At 38.5% G+C, this 17,196-nt stretch overlaps 1 protein-coding gene across 1 annotated transcript in view; it reads left to right on the plus strand.

The window, feature by feature from the left end:
• The window catches only part of TRIQK (triple QxxK/R motif containing), a 60,406-nt gene that overhangs the window by 11,641 nt on the left and 31,569 nt on the right, over window positions 1-17,196 (plus strand). Inside the window, exons 2-3 of the mRNA XM_056485425.1 lie at window positions 5,323-5,425; window positions 5,882-5,962. Coding sequence (XP_056341400.1) covers window positions 5,902-5,962 — 61 coding nt within the window. The 5' untranslated portion in view covers window positions 5,323-5,425; window positions 5,882-5,901. The remainder of the gene's footprint in view (window positions 1-5,322; window positions 5,426-5,881; window positions 5,963-17,196) is intronic.

A 17,196-nucleotide genomic window follows, 5' to 3' on the forward strand; every position in this document is an offset into this window, starting at 1 on the left:
AGGATATTTTCTTGACACATCAGTGCCATCATAGATTCATAAAAATGGGGGGAAAATTTTCTCTTTGAACATTTGGAATTTTAAATGTGTTTAGATGAAGGTCTGTCTTCATATTAAATTGAGTATATGTTTCACACATGTACCTCTGCTCATCTCTCAAGTAAGTAGGGAATCTTTCTCTGAAGGCATAACATCCTTAAAATGTAAGGGGCATAGAATCACTACACTTAGGAATATTCTTCTGAAATATTTCCTATTTTTTATAACAAGAATAACACCAATTGCTAAATAGATCTCTTCTGTGTAACTGTGTAACCAGTGCTTTTGTAAATTGTATTTTTTAATAACTGTTTTGGCCTACTACATTTTCATCCTGTAGAAGCAGAGACAAACTGTACTCTTCTGAGAGTGGAAGGAACCTTTCAACATTTTTAGTAACCTATTTTTGCTTAAGAAAGCAATTTTACATAAATATTAAGTCCTTTTAAAAGTCGTATTCAGGTTTTGCTACCCTTGAAATAATCAGTTTTCCTAGCTGTGAGTACATTTGAGGATAATCTTGTCAACTCTTCAGATGTTTAAAAACATTTTATGTTTAGCAAAAGCATGTAGACTCTTCACTAGATGAGAAACTGCAAATACTTGGGTGTTAATAATCCCACCAAATTTTAGGTACTCTGGGGAGATTTAGGAGCATAACAGGAAAACAAGATTGCTAGAGGTGATTTGGATTCCTTACCATTACTTTTCTTTCTTACCCCATTGCAAAGGGAGTGGAGATGGGCTCCTGTGTAGCTTGTGTGTCTCAGTTACGTTCCTGAAATTTAGTGAAACTGATCTGGGGTGTTGATGAAGTTAGTTTTTCACAATATATTGCCTTAAGATTTTGAAACATTCATGAGAATATTCTGAAAATTGCTATGAACTATTACCTGTTTATTACTTTTGTTAAATAAATGCTAATTTCATGCAGTTCATAGGTACTGTCTAGATAAAAAACAACAGAGCAGCTCCTTTCCCTAGAGTGCAGGGGGTACTAGTTGGAAGTAACAATGTGTGTTTTGTTCCTAGTGCTTGCATGAAGTTATGAAGCAGCCTGATGTATGTCTGAGTAAAAGTTGTAGTTCCTATATGGTTTAAATCTTGGGATGTAGTACAATGCTTTTTGTCCTTGTGTAGAACGTTGAAATTATTTTAATATCTGTTCTGACTAGAGTTATGGATCCTGTGTTTTTGATTAATTTTTCTAAATTTAATTAAATTTAAATCACCTCTGCTGCCTTCAAGGTTAAATTAAGTAAAGAGGTATTACATTCCTTTTATTAACAGAAAAACAAATAAATCCCTAGGTAAAGCAGAGATAGATTCTGCAAGAAGCACCATGGGCAGGGAATTCTTTCCTTTGAAATAATAGTCTCATTCTTTGAGAGGAATGGAAGACTACTGTAAGACTTACCAAAAGAACATGAATATATCTTGTAGAAGTTTTTTTTTAAGGCAGTAATAATAGTAAAGATTTTTAAATTCTTAGGTATAGTATGGTGAAATAAGATTAATTAATTAATAAGATTAATTATTGCAAGCTGCTTCCACTGCTGTGTAGACAGGCCTTAGTTTCTCCAGGAGTATAGCCAAAAAAAAAAGCCAATTGTGGTAACCAGCAGCAGCAATTTCCAAAATACCTACATGCAGGTGGCTTCCCACTTTTAAATGTAGTGCTGTCAGTTCTTTGGGATAACTTGGTAACTTTGCAGATGATCTGATGTGCTCCTTGAATTTTACCTGAGGTGAATAAAAGGCTATGTATGCTCTCTTGCAGCTTGCAAATATTTTAATATCCATTAGTTATTAAACTATCAGTTGTGGAGTTAACTGGAAGAAGACCAGTTACTTCAATGATACCAGTAAGTTTTCGTAGCATCTTTGAATTATGTTAAAAACTACTCAGTTTATGAGTTCAGATGATCAACCTGCATTACTTCCAACAAAATAAACAAAAAAGGAGTTATGTTTAAGATAGATATCTATTTGCAGTTCAAGATGGGGAACCTCTGCATATATATAGATGCCAAAGACTTGGTCCAGTAGCTTTACATTCTGTAGTGGTTCTTTTCTGTACTGAACTTTTACTTACTTTTCTCTCAGCTAACTACATTTCAGCTACAAAACCAGTCATTCATTGATTATTTCTTTAATGTGCCCACTGTTAATATTTAGGCAACCTACTGTTCAAGACTGCAGACATGCTATCAAATATGATAGATATGCATGTCTTTTGAGTGTTTACTGATTTACATTTTAAGGCTTATCACTGTTACTAATCATATATATTGCACCAATAAAGTGCAATCTCTGTATATATAGATCCTATTCTTATTTTTATTAGCATTTCTAAAGTAATTCATAGTAAGTTTCTATTTCATTAAAGTAATTGCTTTTTTTTTTTTTTTTTATGGGTTTAGAAAATGCTATATATACATCAAGATTTAAAGTGTAGCCAGATCTGAAATGGACTGGTTTTAATCTCACAAAATGCTGTTGAGCGTTAGAGGTGATAATAAGCAATTTATTATATGTTTTCATTATTGTCAGCAACTGCTTAGGAGTAAGAGAAGAGAAAAACAAAGTGATGTGTTTTTCTGAGTGTGTAACTTTCAAAGGTGAATTACTAGAGGGGAAGCTGAAGGGGGTGAAAAAAATGAAGAGTATCACAAAAACAAAGATGTCTTTTAATCTTATAGTATCTCTGAAGCAGAAATAAACAAAAATCATCATTCAATGGGGCCTTGCTTTGTTTTCTTAAAACCGTCTTTTATAAAAGCTTGAAAGTTGAAGATAGCTCACATTGCTTTCATATTATCTGGAAATTACTTTTCAAGTATTTTCAGTAGCCAGGAAAAGGAGCAGTGAGAAGCTCCTTTATGTTTTTTTTTTTAATGGTTATATAGTCATTAAAACTTTAGGGACTTGAAGGCTGCCTGGGCTGCATTCAGCACAGTGTGCTGCCTATCCCTTTGGTCTGGCAAAGAAATACAGGAGAAGCCAGATCCTCCATTTGCTGATGTCAGAAGCAGCAAAAGGGCCACAGTCCTGAGTGTATATTTCTTTTACTGTAAAGTTGACCAGTTATTGTGGGATGACCACTGCCATTTTAAATGGGGAGAATTAGTTTTGTAACTCACAAAGGTTTCCAGTTTTTTTTATCAAGAAATGGTTAGAAAGTTGCATTGAAAACCACTCCTACAGCAAGGTTCATAAATAATAAATATTACCTCTTATTAATCCATATTTTAGTTTAAGTCTAGCTTATGGCAAGTTGCCTCCTTGGGGAACGTGGGATTCTTTACAAGAGAAGGTGATGAGCTGTAGTCTCCAAGGAATTAAATTGTGAAAACAATCTGGGTTTCGTACATGCTAATATAGATCTGTTATTCCCCTTCCACATCTATCACAACTCATTCTAAATTGGCTGATCTTCTATGCAAATATCTGTCTTATTAGGCACTGGGCTCTGTGTGCCAGTGTCTCCGTGGGTTTCTCAGGCATTAGCTATGTAACCATCAAAGCAGTGGAAATGAATGATGATTACTGCATCCCTTTGAAGAACAAAGAGGACTTGAGGTTCTAGATGCAAGAGTCGGTGACACTGAGCCACGCAGGCAAACAAGAGTATCTCTGTGGCTCATTTCAAGTCAGGAAATAATTTTTGCCTGTGTTTTCTTAGTCTGTTTTGTTGGCATAGCTAAAAATGCAAAAATCTTTCACAGCTGATGTTTTGTTATAAACCATTAGTAGACTATTGAAATTGCAAAAGGGAAGTCAAAACAGTCTCTTAACAGTGGCATAAAAAAGCCAAGAACTAGTTTTGCAGTGTAAAAATGTATCTGTTACCTCCTCAATTAGAAAGTTCAAACAGTACTTTTTTTTTCCCCATTCTAATTATTATGATGTGAATGTTACAAGGTACAACCCGGTCTAGAGAATTTCTGTGAAGCATAATAGAGGGGGAAAGAAACACAACCCCAGTGAATTATGGTTCCCTGCTTACCTGTTTTACATAAAACAGGGAGTATTCTCAGAATTCAACCAAAGTAATGTATGGAAAAATTAGAACACTATAATTGAATTTTCAGTTCGGATTAAAAATTAGTGGCACTCTTCTCTACCTTGCTATTATTCCTGAGTACGTTTTTAAAAAGGTTACTGACTTTGGAGCATCCAGATTCATTTCATGCCATGTGTCCCACAAATGATATTAAGGAGCCTGGATTTGTCACATGGCACTAAATGACAGTAATTCCTATGGAACAGATGAATATAAAATAATAAACTTCGTGCTTCTAGAATGCGCAAATAACTAGTGGGCATAATTCCTACATCTATATTTTAAATCATGTTTGAAGCTGTGGAGAGAATAACGGTGAATGCTTTAAATTTGGGATGCTGGCAGTGGTGTTCAGCAGTGCCATGGCATGCTTTTTGGGTCGTGATTCCAGGGCTGCACTTCCCAGGAAGCGTGCCTTGGCGGCGACCAGGGATGCTCATCTTGCTGTAGCACAGCTGGTTGTGCCTAACAGAAAAGTACAACTCTCAGATACTGCAGGGCCATATGTGCACAATCTGCACACGGTTTGTGGCTGCCCAGGATGATTCAGGCAGAGTTTGCCCTTGGCATGGTGCTCGCCAGGGCCAGTTGGGAAAAGGCAGAGGTTGGCTGCTGGGGGTCTTCTGTGCTTGAGCTGTAAATCTGACACTTCTGGAAAACGTCAGTCCTCTCATGAGTGTGGGTGTTGATGTGGGGACTCCTGTGTTGCAGAGGCAGTCAGATGGTGGGGCTTATCACCACCATGGTGAGTAATGTCTTCAGCCCAGCCAAAATGGTTCCATCCCAGTGTTTTGAGCAATAAGCATGACTGTAGCAGCCAGTTATTTCTTAACCAGGGGAAAAGAGGTGAAATGAGCGTGTTTGCCACTTGAGTGGCAGCCCTGTGAGGGATGCATATGAAACCATAAGGTTTTGCATGTTAAAAGATACGTCAGGAATTTGCTAGAGCGCTGTTTGGATGATGCTTGTTCAGTTACCTGAATGGTGTGGAAGCACCAATATACCAGAAAGAACATCTTTATCCTAATGATTATGCAGTTCCTTGTGCAATCCGAGTGCAGCATGACTGTGCAACATGAGAATCCCATTCAAGATCAGCATGGTTGTAACTTAAATGCAATGAAGGTGATTTAAACTATCAGTACCATGCCTGAGAGGTGTAAAATGCATACAGCCCTGGCTCTCAGTTTTTGTTCTCCACTTCTTTTCATTCACAGATATCCAGAGCCCATGGCAGGAAGATAGGAGAGTGCGGGGTTGCTGTGCTCTAGGTATCTGCTCCTTTCTTTTCTCAAGGTGGCTGGGAGGCTGTGTCTGCAGGTGGGTTTCCTGAGCAACTCCAGCTCCTGTGTTGGTGTAAATTTATTTTCAATAATGGAAATATTTCTCACAATACTACATTCATTCCCTGGTTTACTAAAGAAGTAAATTATATGGGAATGTAATTCAGTGGTAAAAATGCTGAATTACAGTGCAATCAGTTTAAATCCTTTCTTTTTTCTTTATTTTCATTCAAACTAACAGGCATTCTGTAATGTTAATAATCCATGCAGTGGAGAAAAAGGTATGTTTAGAATGTATCTAATAGTCTTCAGAATAGTGATGATTAACTCCAGTGTCTCCCTGTACTCTGGGAAGGCTTATGTCTTTGTGTATAATCATGTAAATATTGCTTGTTACCATTTTTCTGATGTTATAAGCGACTGATTTTGTTAGTAATTTATTTAGGAATAATATTGTGGTTTTTTCTTTTCTTTTGTTTTGTGATACTGACAGTGATTTTTGGATTGAAAACAATGGGTAGAAAAGATGCCTCTACATCAAGGACTCCTGTTGACCAGTACAGGAAACAAATAGGTAAGGCTTTGAAAGAAAAGTTTGTATGCTTAAAATAAAAACAAAACTTTTTTTTTTTTTTTTTTTTTTTTTTTTTCCAGCAAGGCCTATTCTATGTAACAAAACATACCATTCCTTTTCAAAACTTCACTTTGCATATGCTGTTAAGTAAAGCTTTATGAAGACAGTATTTTGAGTGGCTTCAGATAAAGTATATGCTGTGTGAAATACTGCAGTGAAGTGGCTTTACAATGTTTTTGAACTGTTGGGACTTTTCTGATTTTCTTGTTTGTCTCTAATTTCATATATGGGCATTTCTGACAAGATATTTTCCTCATTCATAACATTTTTTTGATACACTGAATGTTACAGATCTTTGCATTGTATAACTGTATTTATTTTCACGCTAATGGATATTTTAAACAAGTTAATTTTTTTCCTTAGGACTTTTTCTGTCCTTACCAAGTACATATGTAGGTGATACGTGTACAAAGTATGTACATGCACACATGTACCTCCCCATAGATACACAGCAAATGCAAATCCCTCTTTCTTTGCTTAAATACAAAAGTGAGTTATTTTTGAAATCCATATATGAAGATTCTGTATTATGGTAAATAATATCAAAGAGTCACAGTATTTTGAAAGTTTATATATAAAACAAAGTACCTTAATCTGTACTCAGTTATTAAGTAACTGACACTGTTTTACAGTTGCTAAGCACACACATCTGTTTAAATATGCAGAAAACAACAAGTGTCTGGGAAAAAAAAGTTTTTTACAATGTGCATTCTCAGGGTGAAAGAGCTAGGGTTATATGAGCAGTCATCTTTATCCCCTTAATTTTTTTAGTACTGCCTGATTGTTTTAATATAAAACTTTTAGTGGTCTTTTCAACTTCTCATCAAGTTGTAAGTACGGATTATTATGTATTTTATCTGTTTTAGATAGGTATGGAGTGGTCTGTTTCCTAATCTTGGGCAGTTTGTATGGCTGATTTCCTGGTCTCATTCTATGAGAAACATAGCTGAAAGCTTGTGAGTGCCTTTTTGGATGAGAAGCAGATACAATAGAAAAATGCTTAAAAATATGAACTCTCTGCTTTTGGGTTTTTTAGATTTTGTGTAGAAAACCTTGCAGGGAAATTGTTGTCCAGTAGAAGATGACACCACAAATGTTTCACCCAAGTTTGTTTGGTGACAAATGGGAGCTGTGCAGCTTGCTTTTGAGACAACTCATCCTTTGTAACTGGGTGCTTGGATAGAGGATGATTGTATCAGCTTTTGGGCATTTTCTCCACTTGTTTTTCATCATGGTCACTTGTTTTTCAACCACCACCTTTAGGGGTGCTCTTCTTGGATTTTTGTGAACCCTTTCAGATGACCATGGTTGGAGTTGTCTTTTGAAATCCTCTGCAGGGTGGAAGTGTGGTGATAAACAGGATCCCTTGAGAAACCAGGGCAGGTGTAAAGCTTTATTTAAGTAGGAGGCTCAAACAATTACCTCCCACTCTTTCACAGCTTGTGCTGTTTCTTGCACATCACTACTGTGTGGCACAGTTGGACTTCTCAAAGCTGTGAGATGCCAGGACTGACCAGCTGTGCCTTGAGCAGGGAAGAGGATGCTGTGCTGTAGGAAGGCACTAGGAGTATTGGCATGGGGTCCAGCACTCAGAGGTGCTGTTATGTTGCTGACTTGGTTGTTTTGGCTTGCTCTGTTGTCTGAGCAATTTGGCATCTTCCCTATTATACACTGCAGCACTAGGCACTGCAAAATATGGGGGGTGGGGGTTCATTGTAAACTAATTTTCTTTAGGTGCAACACACTGCTCTTAACTTGGCAAAAGCAAGTGTTAAAAGTTACTGTAGGGAAGAATCTCATGCTGGCAGGCAAATAAGCTACATAACCTAGGAGGTGTTTCTGTGGTTGTGGTTCTCCTTAGAGGACAGAGAGCATGAGTAGACTGCACTCTGCCTTTTGCTCTGATGATGGTTTTTTCAGCTCCCACTCTGGTCATTCACTGACACTGCTATAGAGTTTGCCAGTGGAAATCAGTTCTCTGAACTTAATGCATGTAAGAGGGGAAGTTTGAAAATTCATGGATATGATTTTACACTTAAGTTTTGCAACTGTGTGAGTTTTATGTGTAACCATTTTGGGCTGTCTTTAGGCCTGGTAGCTGAGCTTGGTGGAGTGAGCCCTCTAGTCTCATTATGTCTTTAGATGTATTATAGGACAAATAGGTGTATTATTGACAAATACCATCCAATATTGCCCTAATGGATATAAAAGTGGTGTTGTTGTTTAGGTTTCTTTTGTCATCACTTCCTGATTTTTATGTTCTTACTCATAAGTCATCTGTTTGTCACAGGATGGTTAAGGTTGACAGGGACCAATGGAGGTCATCTCATCATCTGCCCTGCTCAAGCACAGCCACCTAGAGCTGGTTGCCCAGAACAGTGTTTAGATGGCTTTTAAATATCTCCAAGGATAGGAACTCCACAGCCTCTCTTCCTGTGTTTGTCTATCCTCAAAGAAGAAGGCTTTTTTCTTATATGTTTCTGTGTGTGCCCATTGCTTCTAGTCCTGTGGCACCATGGAGAAGAGCCTGGCTCTGTCCTCTTTGCACCCTCCCTTCAAGTATTTATATACACTGATTAATTCCTCCTTGAGCCTACTATTTTTCTCCTAGTTAAATACTCTCAGATCTCTCAGTCTTTCCTCATAGGAGAGGTGCTCTAGATTCTTCATTTTAACTTCCCTTGATTCTTCTTGGTCTGATTTCATTCAGGTACTTATTAGAAATTATACAGAAAGTATTTTTTTTTTAATCAGTCATACTTTAAGACTTTGATTTGATATCTTAAGTACTTTTGCAGGGATGTTTTAGTGAGAAGCTGTTCAGCAGATGATCCCTCAGAACACAAAATGCCCTGATGCTCCAGGCTTATTTATTTTGGACGTGGACATTTGGTCACCCTTTCTGAGTAACAGTAAACAAAGTGAGGGTGCACAGGGCCTGTCTTTAAAAAAATTAATTTATCAAACACATTTAAAGCTCAAAATCCATAGTTGGAGTGATTACTAGCCCTCTTTTCCAGGCATCTGATATCTATGGATTGTTGAAAACATTATGATAGATGCTGGCTGAACAGCTATCTCCTGCTGACTAATGGTATGATGTTATTTTTTTAGCTTACAATTTAATGTTTTCTAGCCTTGCTGGATAGAAGGTAACCAGATTGAAACGTTTTTCATACCTTTTTTTTCATGGAAAATGGCAGCCTTCAAGGAACAACATGTCACAAAGTCATATCGACTTCCAACACAATTTTCAGTTAGATGTTTAGTGGAGTAATTTGAAATAGAAGCAGATTTTTAATTTCATTTAGTTCCAAGCTTTCTGTTTGTTCTGAGTTTCCATACGGCGTGCCACATGTTTGCCCTGTGCCATGGTTCGAGTTCATGTTGACGATTCCGTTCAGCCGTTTGCCTTTTCTCCGTGAGAGCAGGATCACTCCTGTCTCGTTTGCCTCTGTGCCACTAGCGGTTGCTGTTTGCTTCAGTAGCATTTTCAGAGGATTCCCCCAGCACAGAGATTGATACTGCTCTTCCCTGTCAGCTGGCTTTCAGCCATCTCTCCTGCCACCAGCCAAAATTTGTCTCTAGTGCCACTTAAGCTAGTGCTCCAGTATCTGACAGTGGCACTGATTCTCAGTGGGGAGCAGAGGCAGTCTTTTAGTTATCACACCAAACTGGCTTTGTGAAGCCTGTCCCCAGGTGGACAGGGGACAACCACAGCAATCTTTTCTAGCTGGCTTCAGCTGTGCCTGGAGGAGGGAGGGTGGCACCAAGGGATCTCTTCCTGTTCAAATCTCCATGAGCTGCCAAGGCTGTAGAAGAAATGAGGAAAAGTAATTTTAACACTTCTTATTCATCTCTCTCTCACATACCCAAATATATACCTGTAGTGCAGCAGCAAACAGGAAAGCTCTTCTTCTGCAGAGCATTTCCTTCTCCCTGCTGCTGTTTGTGCTGCTGTGCTTAATTTGCTGGAATCTGAGGAAAGGTGTGAGGCAGTATGCATCCTTCTACATTTATGCAGCTTTGCTCCACAAATGCTGTGAAAATAGCAACAGGTTTTGTACCATATTTGCTTTGTTTACTGTTATGTGTGCTTTAAGTTCCCAGAACAATTCCACATGTATATTTTCCATCCTTCTTCATCTGGTGTGTCGCTTGCTCGGCATGGAAGCCGCAGGATTTGTGGGTAGTGTTCATGACTTGTGTGATTGTGGGATCCTAAGCAGGCATACTGAGAGGATTATAGCATAACTAAAACCTGGTCTACAAATCAGGAATAGACATACTTTTGGCTCCCATTACTGTTGTGTTGCTGTAGCATAATTTTTCATAGGGAGAGGTGGTTTGCCAATCATTCAACCTTCAGTGTGTAGGCTCAAAGGTCTACCTGTTGTCTGCTCTTATCTCCTGACTTGCCAGCTTGATCTTTTAGGGACTGGAGCTTATACAGGCATAGCCCAGGGGTTCTTTGGAGCAAATAAGGCTCCTCACATCCCCTGGGAAGGAGTCAAAGTTATGAATGAAAATACATTCTCTTTTGGAAAGCACAGAGCTGCTCACTTTGGTAGAGTGAGCATGGTGGCTTGGTGGTGGAGGTGGTGTCCATTGGCATCACACATGTGGAGCAGTAGGGCAGGGAAGGGGACTGGGTGGGAGTCCTGAGTCCTGCTGTGGCAGCACAGGAGTGGAGAGAGTGGTGCCCCCCTGAACTGACAGATAAAACTCTGTGTAAAACTGGGTTTTTAAAAAATTCCTGGGTGTGGAGACTGGTGACTTGTCCAGAAGAAAGGTGGCTCATCCTAGGGCCAAGGATGTGCTCTCACTGTAGTCCTGAGATGGAGAAGAGCTTGGGGACTAGTGGCAGCACAAACATCTCTGGGTTTCCCACCTCCAGCCACCAGCTGGAGCATGGACCTGTTAGTTACCTTCTTGTCTCCAGAGAGAAGCCCTTCTTGTGGAAGAATGCCATTTCCACCTGCCCTACTGCTAAAAGGGTTGTCTTTACTCTCTACCACCTCACCTTTGCTATGTTTTCTGTTACTGTTTACCTTTTCTGTGTTTTTATTCAGTTACTGTGCCTCTATCTCCCTGTCCTGAGTAGTGCCATTGCATACTCAAAAAGAACTTGGCCACTATCAGCCTTCATTACCAGCTTAAAAAGAGGGAAAATGGTACATTTTGATAGTTCTGTTTGAAATATGTTGCATACTTTGACCTGAAATGTGGGGTTTTTTTTGTTTTGGATCAGGAAATGCTTGTTAGCAGCATGAAAATGTTATATATAATTTCTGAAATAGCAGCAACAGCAGCAGCAATAAATGTTTGGACTGAATCTATGCTGAAAATTTCAAAACTATTCCATTTGTCACAAAACAGCAATTCCTCTATCTTTTGTCTGTTAAGAAAAGGCATGGAAGCAGAAGGCAACATCTACATCATTGAGATTGCTCTCCTCTGTCATAGGCAAACATGTAGCAGGACAGATGTCAATGGAGTAAAAATTCTCCAGGCTGTTTTTTTAACTAGTCATATTTTTCCCCCTATTTTAATGTCAGTCACCTATTTACTGTGGGAAAGGAAAGGAGGAGAAAAGCAGAGAAAGAAAATACTAACTACTCAGAAAGTCTTCTACTGTTTATTTATAGTGAAAAAAAAAATCCCAATAAAAATAGGCAGTTCTGGTGTACTCTTTTTTTTTTGCATATGGAACATTACATTTGCTCTCTTGAATTTTTCTAATAAAAATCTATTACTAAGCATATAATAAAGAGAAGTAGGAAAAAAGCCCTCCTTTTGCTATTTATGATTGCTGGCAAGTTTTGGAATCTGAGTTTCATATGTCACAGTGATAGGCCACTGATGCCATGTATAGTTCCTTTTTTTGGGACGAGGTTTTATGAAGAATGTTGTCACAAAAAAGAACTACATCCTTTGGTCAGTTAGTTAGCTGTTTTGATTTTAATTTTATGCCAGTGGAATCACTTTCTGGAAACTAAAGTTGGAGCAGCTGAGGAAAACACTGTTGTGAAGCAAAGCCTAGTCTGGCTATACTAATTTAATCCACATTTTGTAATGATTGGGATGTTTTTAAATATGGTCTGTGGAGACTGATGATGGATTTTAAGCACATGCAGCTTGTGATCACATATTTTGTAAGTCCAAAGCAGCAGAGCTATGTTTTATTGCCTTGGCTGGGAGCATAAAAGGTGATGGTAGGTCTGGATATATACTTACATTTGTGGGGATATTATTTAGTTTTAATTTGTTGGGCAGACATGAGCAAGAATGGGAGGGGTGGCTGCAGATCCAGAGGACTCTGGGAATGTGTTCACCTGCCTTGAAGAGAAGCTAAGGAGAAAGGTTGTGTATCTGAACCCTTGGATCCCATCCCTTCTTGAAAGCAAAAGTTCTTTTTAGCTTGTTTGATTATATTGCTTTTACTATATGTTCATACTACACTTGTTTAGTACTCTTATACAGATGGAAGCTCATAGTCTGCTTTTATTTTAATCTTATCAACAAAATCACTATTTCACTCAGTGGAGTTGCTACAAATTTGTTATAGGTGTAAATGAGAGTGAAATTTGACATGTTTCCAGTTGCTGAACTGGCTTTCAACATGGTGTTATTTCAGGCACTTACAATTCCTGTAAGTTATCCAGTGTCTACAGGGCTGTTGCAATGTTACATATTTGTGTTTGTACTTACTCTCAGCTTCATTCAATTCTTCAATGAATTCTTTCCTGTAGTTAAAGTCAACTGAGAAAAAACACTTTTAGTCCTTTACAAAATACATACAATTTTCACTGTAGACACATTCAGAGGCAGAACAGTTTAACATTTTTAGAAATTCTTTCACCAGGCTTTGGAAATCTTGGCTCATGTGTGAAAGCTGGACTTCAAAGTACTCTCATCTCAGTGTGAATATGTAAATCTAATTTTAGACACCCAATCCTAAAAAATCTCAGACATAATTTTTCAGTGTGTACAGTGTTCATATATACACATTCTCTATGTGTGGTGCATGTGCTTAAATTTGTAGGTACTCTTGCATTAATATAAATGCAAGGAGAGTTGGGCAGTGAGCTACAAATCAGATTTCCTCTCATTTCATCATAACAAAGCAGTGGAGCAGGCATAAGAATGAAATGCCCAGCACAGATGCATCTTTCTAGATGTGCTTGATAGATGTTTAGGGTGAACATAATTCATAGTTATAACTTTATTTCTTTAGCTACAATGCTGTGAGAAGTAGCTCTGGATTTTTTGGGTGCAGTTAAGTTTTGTCCAGTCATTGTCCTACCATGGAAAGTGGTGGTCTGTTAAACCTCTGCTGCTCCTCCCCTGTCTGGGCTAGCAGGAATGTATGTAGTTCATCAGGTATTGCACCTGTTTATGGCCTTAAAAGGGCATGTTAGATGTCCATGTTCATGGAAGGCCTGACCACAGAATAGTCATCTGGCTTTTGCAATTAATTGAGTGTAATGAATCACATTGGTGATTGCTATCATGCAGTCCATTAATTGTATGTTGTCATGGATTTCTGTAACTGGATTAGATTAAAAATACTTTTCTTTTCAGTGGAAGCTTTTGTTTATATTATGCCTTATTTTGGGAGAAAGTTAGGAACTGGCTATGTTGTCCTTTTCAAGATCTTGAACTTTTAGTTTATGGGATTGTCTGCTTGGCTTTGCATATTGCTTTCAGGCTTAAAGAATTGGATAAGAAAAGCACTTACAGGACAGAATGAGAATGGTCTTAGGAGTCTCAAACTGCTAGAATGAAAATAAGAAAAGGCATTTGCTTGATGTGAATTACAGTTACAGAAATCTCAAAACATCATGTGACTAGCTTCTATTTGATGGTAAAGGCTGATTAAAATAAGCTCTATCGAAAGTATTCACACATTCAAAGTTATTTTGAGATATTTCATTTGTGTAGTAGTTGAATCAGTACAGAAAAGCACCATGAAGTTAACAAAGAGCTCTACAATAAGTGGAATATGGGAAAACAATTTGCCCTGATGAGCACTCTGGTTTCAGTTAATAAATTTACAGATAATTTAAGGCATTATTACTTAATTTTTTAAATACTTTACTTGAAATCTGGTCCTTGTCATTATCTCAGTTACATAGATACCCTATTCATTATGGGTCCAAGTGAAGGAATTTTGCTCAGCTAAGCTACTGATATTGTTCTAGAATAACTCATAGAGTAAACAATAGTATTTTCAAGGATTTTGTCTGCCTGTTAGGCAAAGTGTAAAAGCCTGGCTTTTCCTTAATTTATTTTCTGTGAATATCTTATCATTATCAGTGTATTTGCATTGATGCTGTAAGATTTGTTTCAAAACTGATATCCTCAGTTGCAGTATTTGATTTTTCATTGACTAAGTAACAATAATTTCAGAATGCATGGGGGGTTTTTTGTTAGAAATAATTTTCTTGTGGTATTTTAACCGAATACCTGTGGGCACTGGTGTTTGGATGATCCAGGGTAAGGATAGGTAAGAGGATGTGACACAGATTGTCAGTAAATCACTTGCTCAGGTTCAGCCTGGGTGATAGTCATGGGAAGATGGGAACTGCCTGGCAGATGTTGGGTGGCATTTATGATGCGATGTTTGTGCATTCAGTTCCTAGTGGAGAAGTGTTGAAAAACATCGTTATTTGTTGGCAGTCAAAACAGAGAGGAGCTGGATAATGAACTAGCATATGGAGTGAGACAGTGTCTCAGCACTAGGCATGGTCCCTTCAGCTCAAGGTTACAGTGTAGTGGTAAGAGCACAGCCCAGATTTACCAAAGCTGTTTTGAGTAAGTCTGAGCTCACACTGTGTTAAACCCTTTAGCTTTGGGCCTCTGGAGCTCAGTGCTTGTGTTGGCCTGTCTCTTGTCAGCACCAATTAACTTGGCCATGATGCTGTGTACTGTGGCAGTGCATCTCCTGCTTGCACCTTACCTGTTCCCATCCAGGCAGAATGAGTCTGCAGCTGCCACTTTAGACCTGGCCTGAGGGACCTGTGGTCACTGTGAACCAAAGAGCAGGGAAAAGTTTTAACTTGAAGTAGAATGTAAATGGGGTCTTTTGCAGGCACTGAGTGGAGATGTGTAAGAATAATCTCTGCAGGCTTCTGTTCTAACAGGTGAAGGGTGAAAGTTTGGGCTGATGATTCATGTCTGTACTTGTAGGTTAAGGGAGTATTGTACTGCTTTTGGCACAGAGGTCAAATAACCCTGATGGTACTGTTAAACTCCTTTATCCCTAAAACAGAGTGGCTGCTGGCACACTGCTTATGGCAAATTGCTCCAGGCAGTTATCAGTTCCTTCTTGAGCCATATGTAGGAATTACTTTGGAGAGAACAATAGTGGGCACACGTGTCAGGGACTGTTGTAACAACTGGAGTGAGCATACCCTTTAATTTCAGTTCCTGTTCACATTGTCTAATACACTGGTGCACCTGCAACCAGATATTCAGAGGGTACAGTTCAACATTGCAAAGTGACCTTTAGCAACACCTACTTTTCTCTCCTTGTTCCTGCCACCATGTCACAATGTATGGTATAACATCCTCTGGGATGGCAGAGCTGTTTGTGTGTCATTTTGATCCAGCTTGAAGTAAAGCATGTGCTGAGAACTTTGTGAGTTAAGTGAACTCCCTGATCTGCTTCATCATCTGACTACATGCACAAACTAAGCTAATACCAACCAAAGCCAGGACAGCACACTGCAGGAACTGAAGTGTGTGGCAAAACTCAGGACAGCAAGTGCCATAAGCCAGTATTGCTGCTGAGCACTTTGCAAGCCAAGCCACACATCAACTGAGTTTAGGAATAGTTGATTCCATGAGACATGCAGATTGAGCAGATTAGGAAGCATGAGAAGTATCCGTGCCCTGTGGAAGTTTCCTTCAGCTTCTCAGAATTAGTTTTGATTTCAATCCAGTGGCCTCTGTAGGTCAGATCAGGCCTGCAGGCTGTGTTACTTTATGAATAATCACTACAGTAATTTAAATCCATGTATTTTTAGAGGTATTTTACACTGTCTTCAGTGAGAAATGATATTGCCTTTCATATGTGTGGAAGGCATACCAAAACCTGAATGCAGTCCTGTTTTTGGCACAGCCTTTTCCATGATGTTCAGGTGTAGTACAGTGGTGTTTTGCCTACTGAGCAGTGGAAAGAAGTGGAGTGAAATGACTGGTGGGGTTGTCTCTGAGGAAATACTTCTACAGAAAAGATCGGCTGCAGTCCTCTCTGTCTTTTCTGGAATAAATGAGGACTGTGCAAACTAGAATGCACAGAGAGAAACATTGAATAAATTGCAAATCAAATAGAACTGAAGGTACAATCCTTAACATACTTCATAGTGTGAAGTGTCTCAGAAAATCCACCTGTTAAGTACAATACCAGATGGAAAAGATTGGGAGAGTTACAAGAAAGTCAGACTCATGTCTGTAATACAGGAGGCTCTGTGTGTCTTGATAGGCAGCTTGGAAAACCACAGACCTCATAGCATATATACTCCATGAAAGAGCTTCTATCCAAATGGTTTAATGGAAGAAAGAAATATAACTCATGTTTGTGTAGAGAAAATGATCAAATTCTAATGAGCAATCATTGTGAAAAGGACAAAGAGGGAAATGCTTTCATGTATTCCTCAGAGAGGGAGAGTAGAACATTTTGGCTCTTACAAAAGCAGAAAAAATGTATCCCACAGAGGGTTGTCTTCCTCATCCTATTTCTGTCACAGATGAAAAAAAAGAATTTAAAAGCACAGTTTAGTGTTGAGTTTTTTGGTTTATTCAGCTACCTTTCAGGTAATTTTTAGTCTGAAGATAAACACTTCCTACAGTCAAGAGACCATGAGTAGGAAAGTTGGATTTTCTTGTGGTGGAAATTTGGGACAGGTATCACACTACTGAATTTAGCAGTTACTTCAGATGCTTATCCTTGTAACTGGAAGCAAAATCCAATCCATGAGTGTGAAGATAAAATGAATAATATTTCAGTGCTGGAAAAGCTAATTATGTTCCTTCACCATTTGTTGTTTATGGCCAAAGCAGTATCAAAGAACTGTGCACATTGATGACCAGCCTAATTCACAGCCAGTGATATCAATTAATTGGCTGGAAATCTTAGTGGAAAGGTTCTCTTGTTCCTAGTGATTATT

The sequence above is a fragment of the Oenanthe melanoleuca genome, chromosome 2 (genome assembly GCF_029582105.1).
Source record: "Oenanthe melanoleuca isolate GR-GAL-2019-014 chromosome 2, OMel1.0, whole genome shotgun sequence".
Taxonomy (NCBI): Eukaryota; Metazoa; Chordata; class Aves; order Passeriformes; family Muscicapidae; genus Oenanthe; species Oenanthe melanoleuca.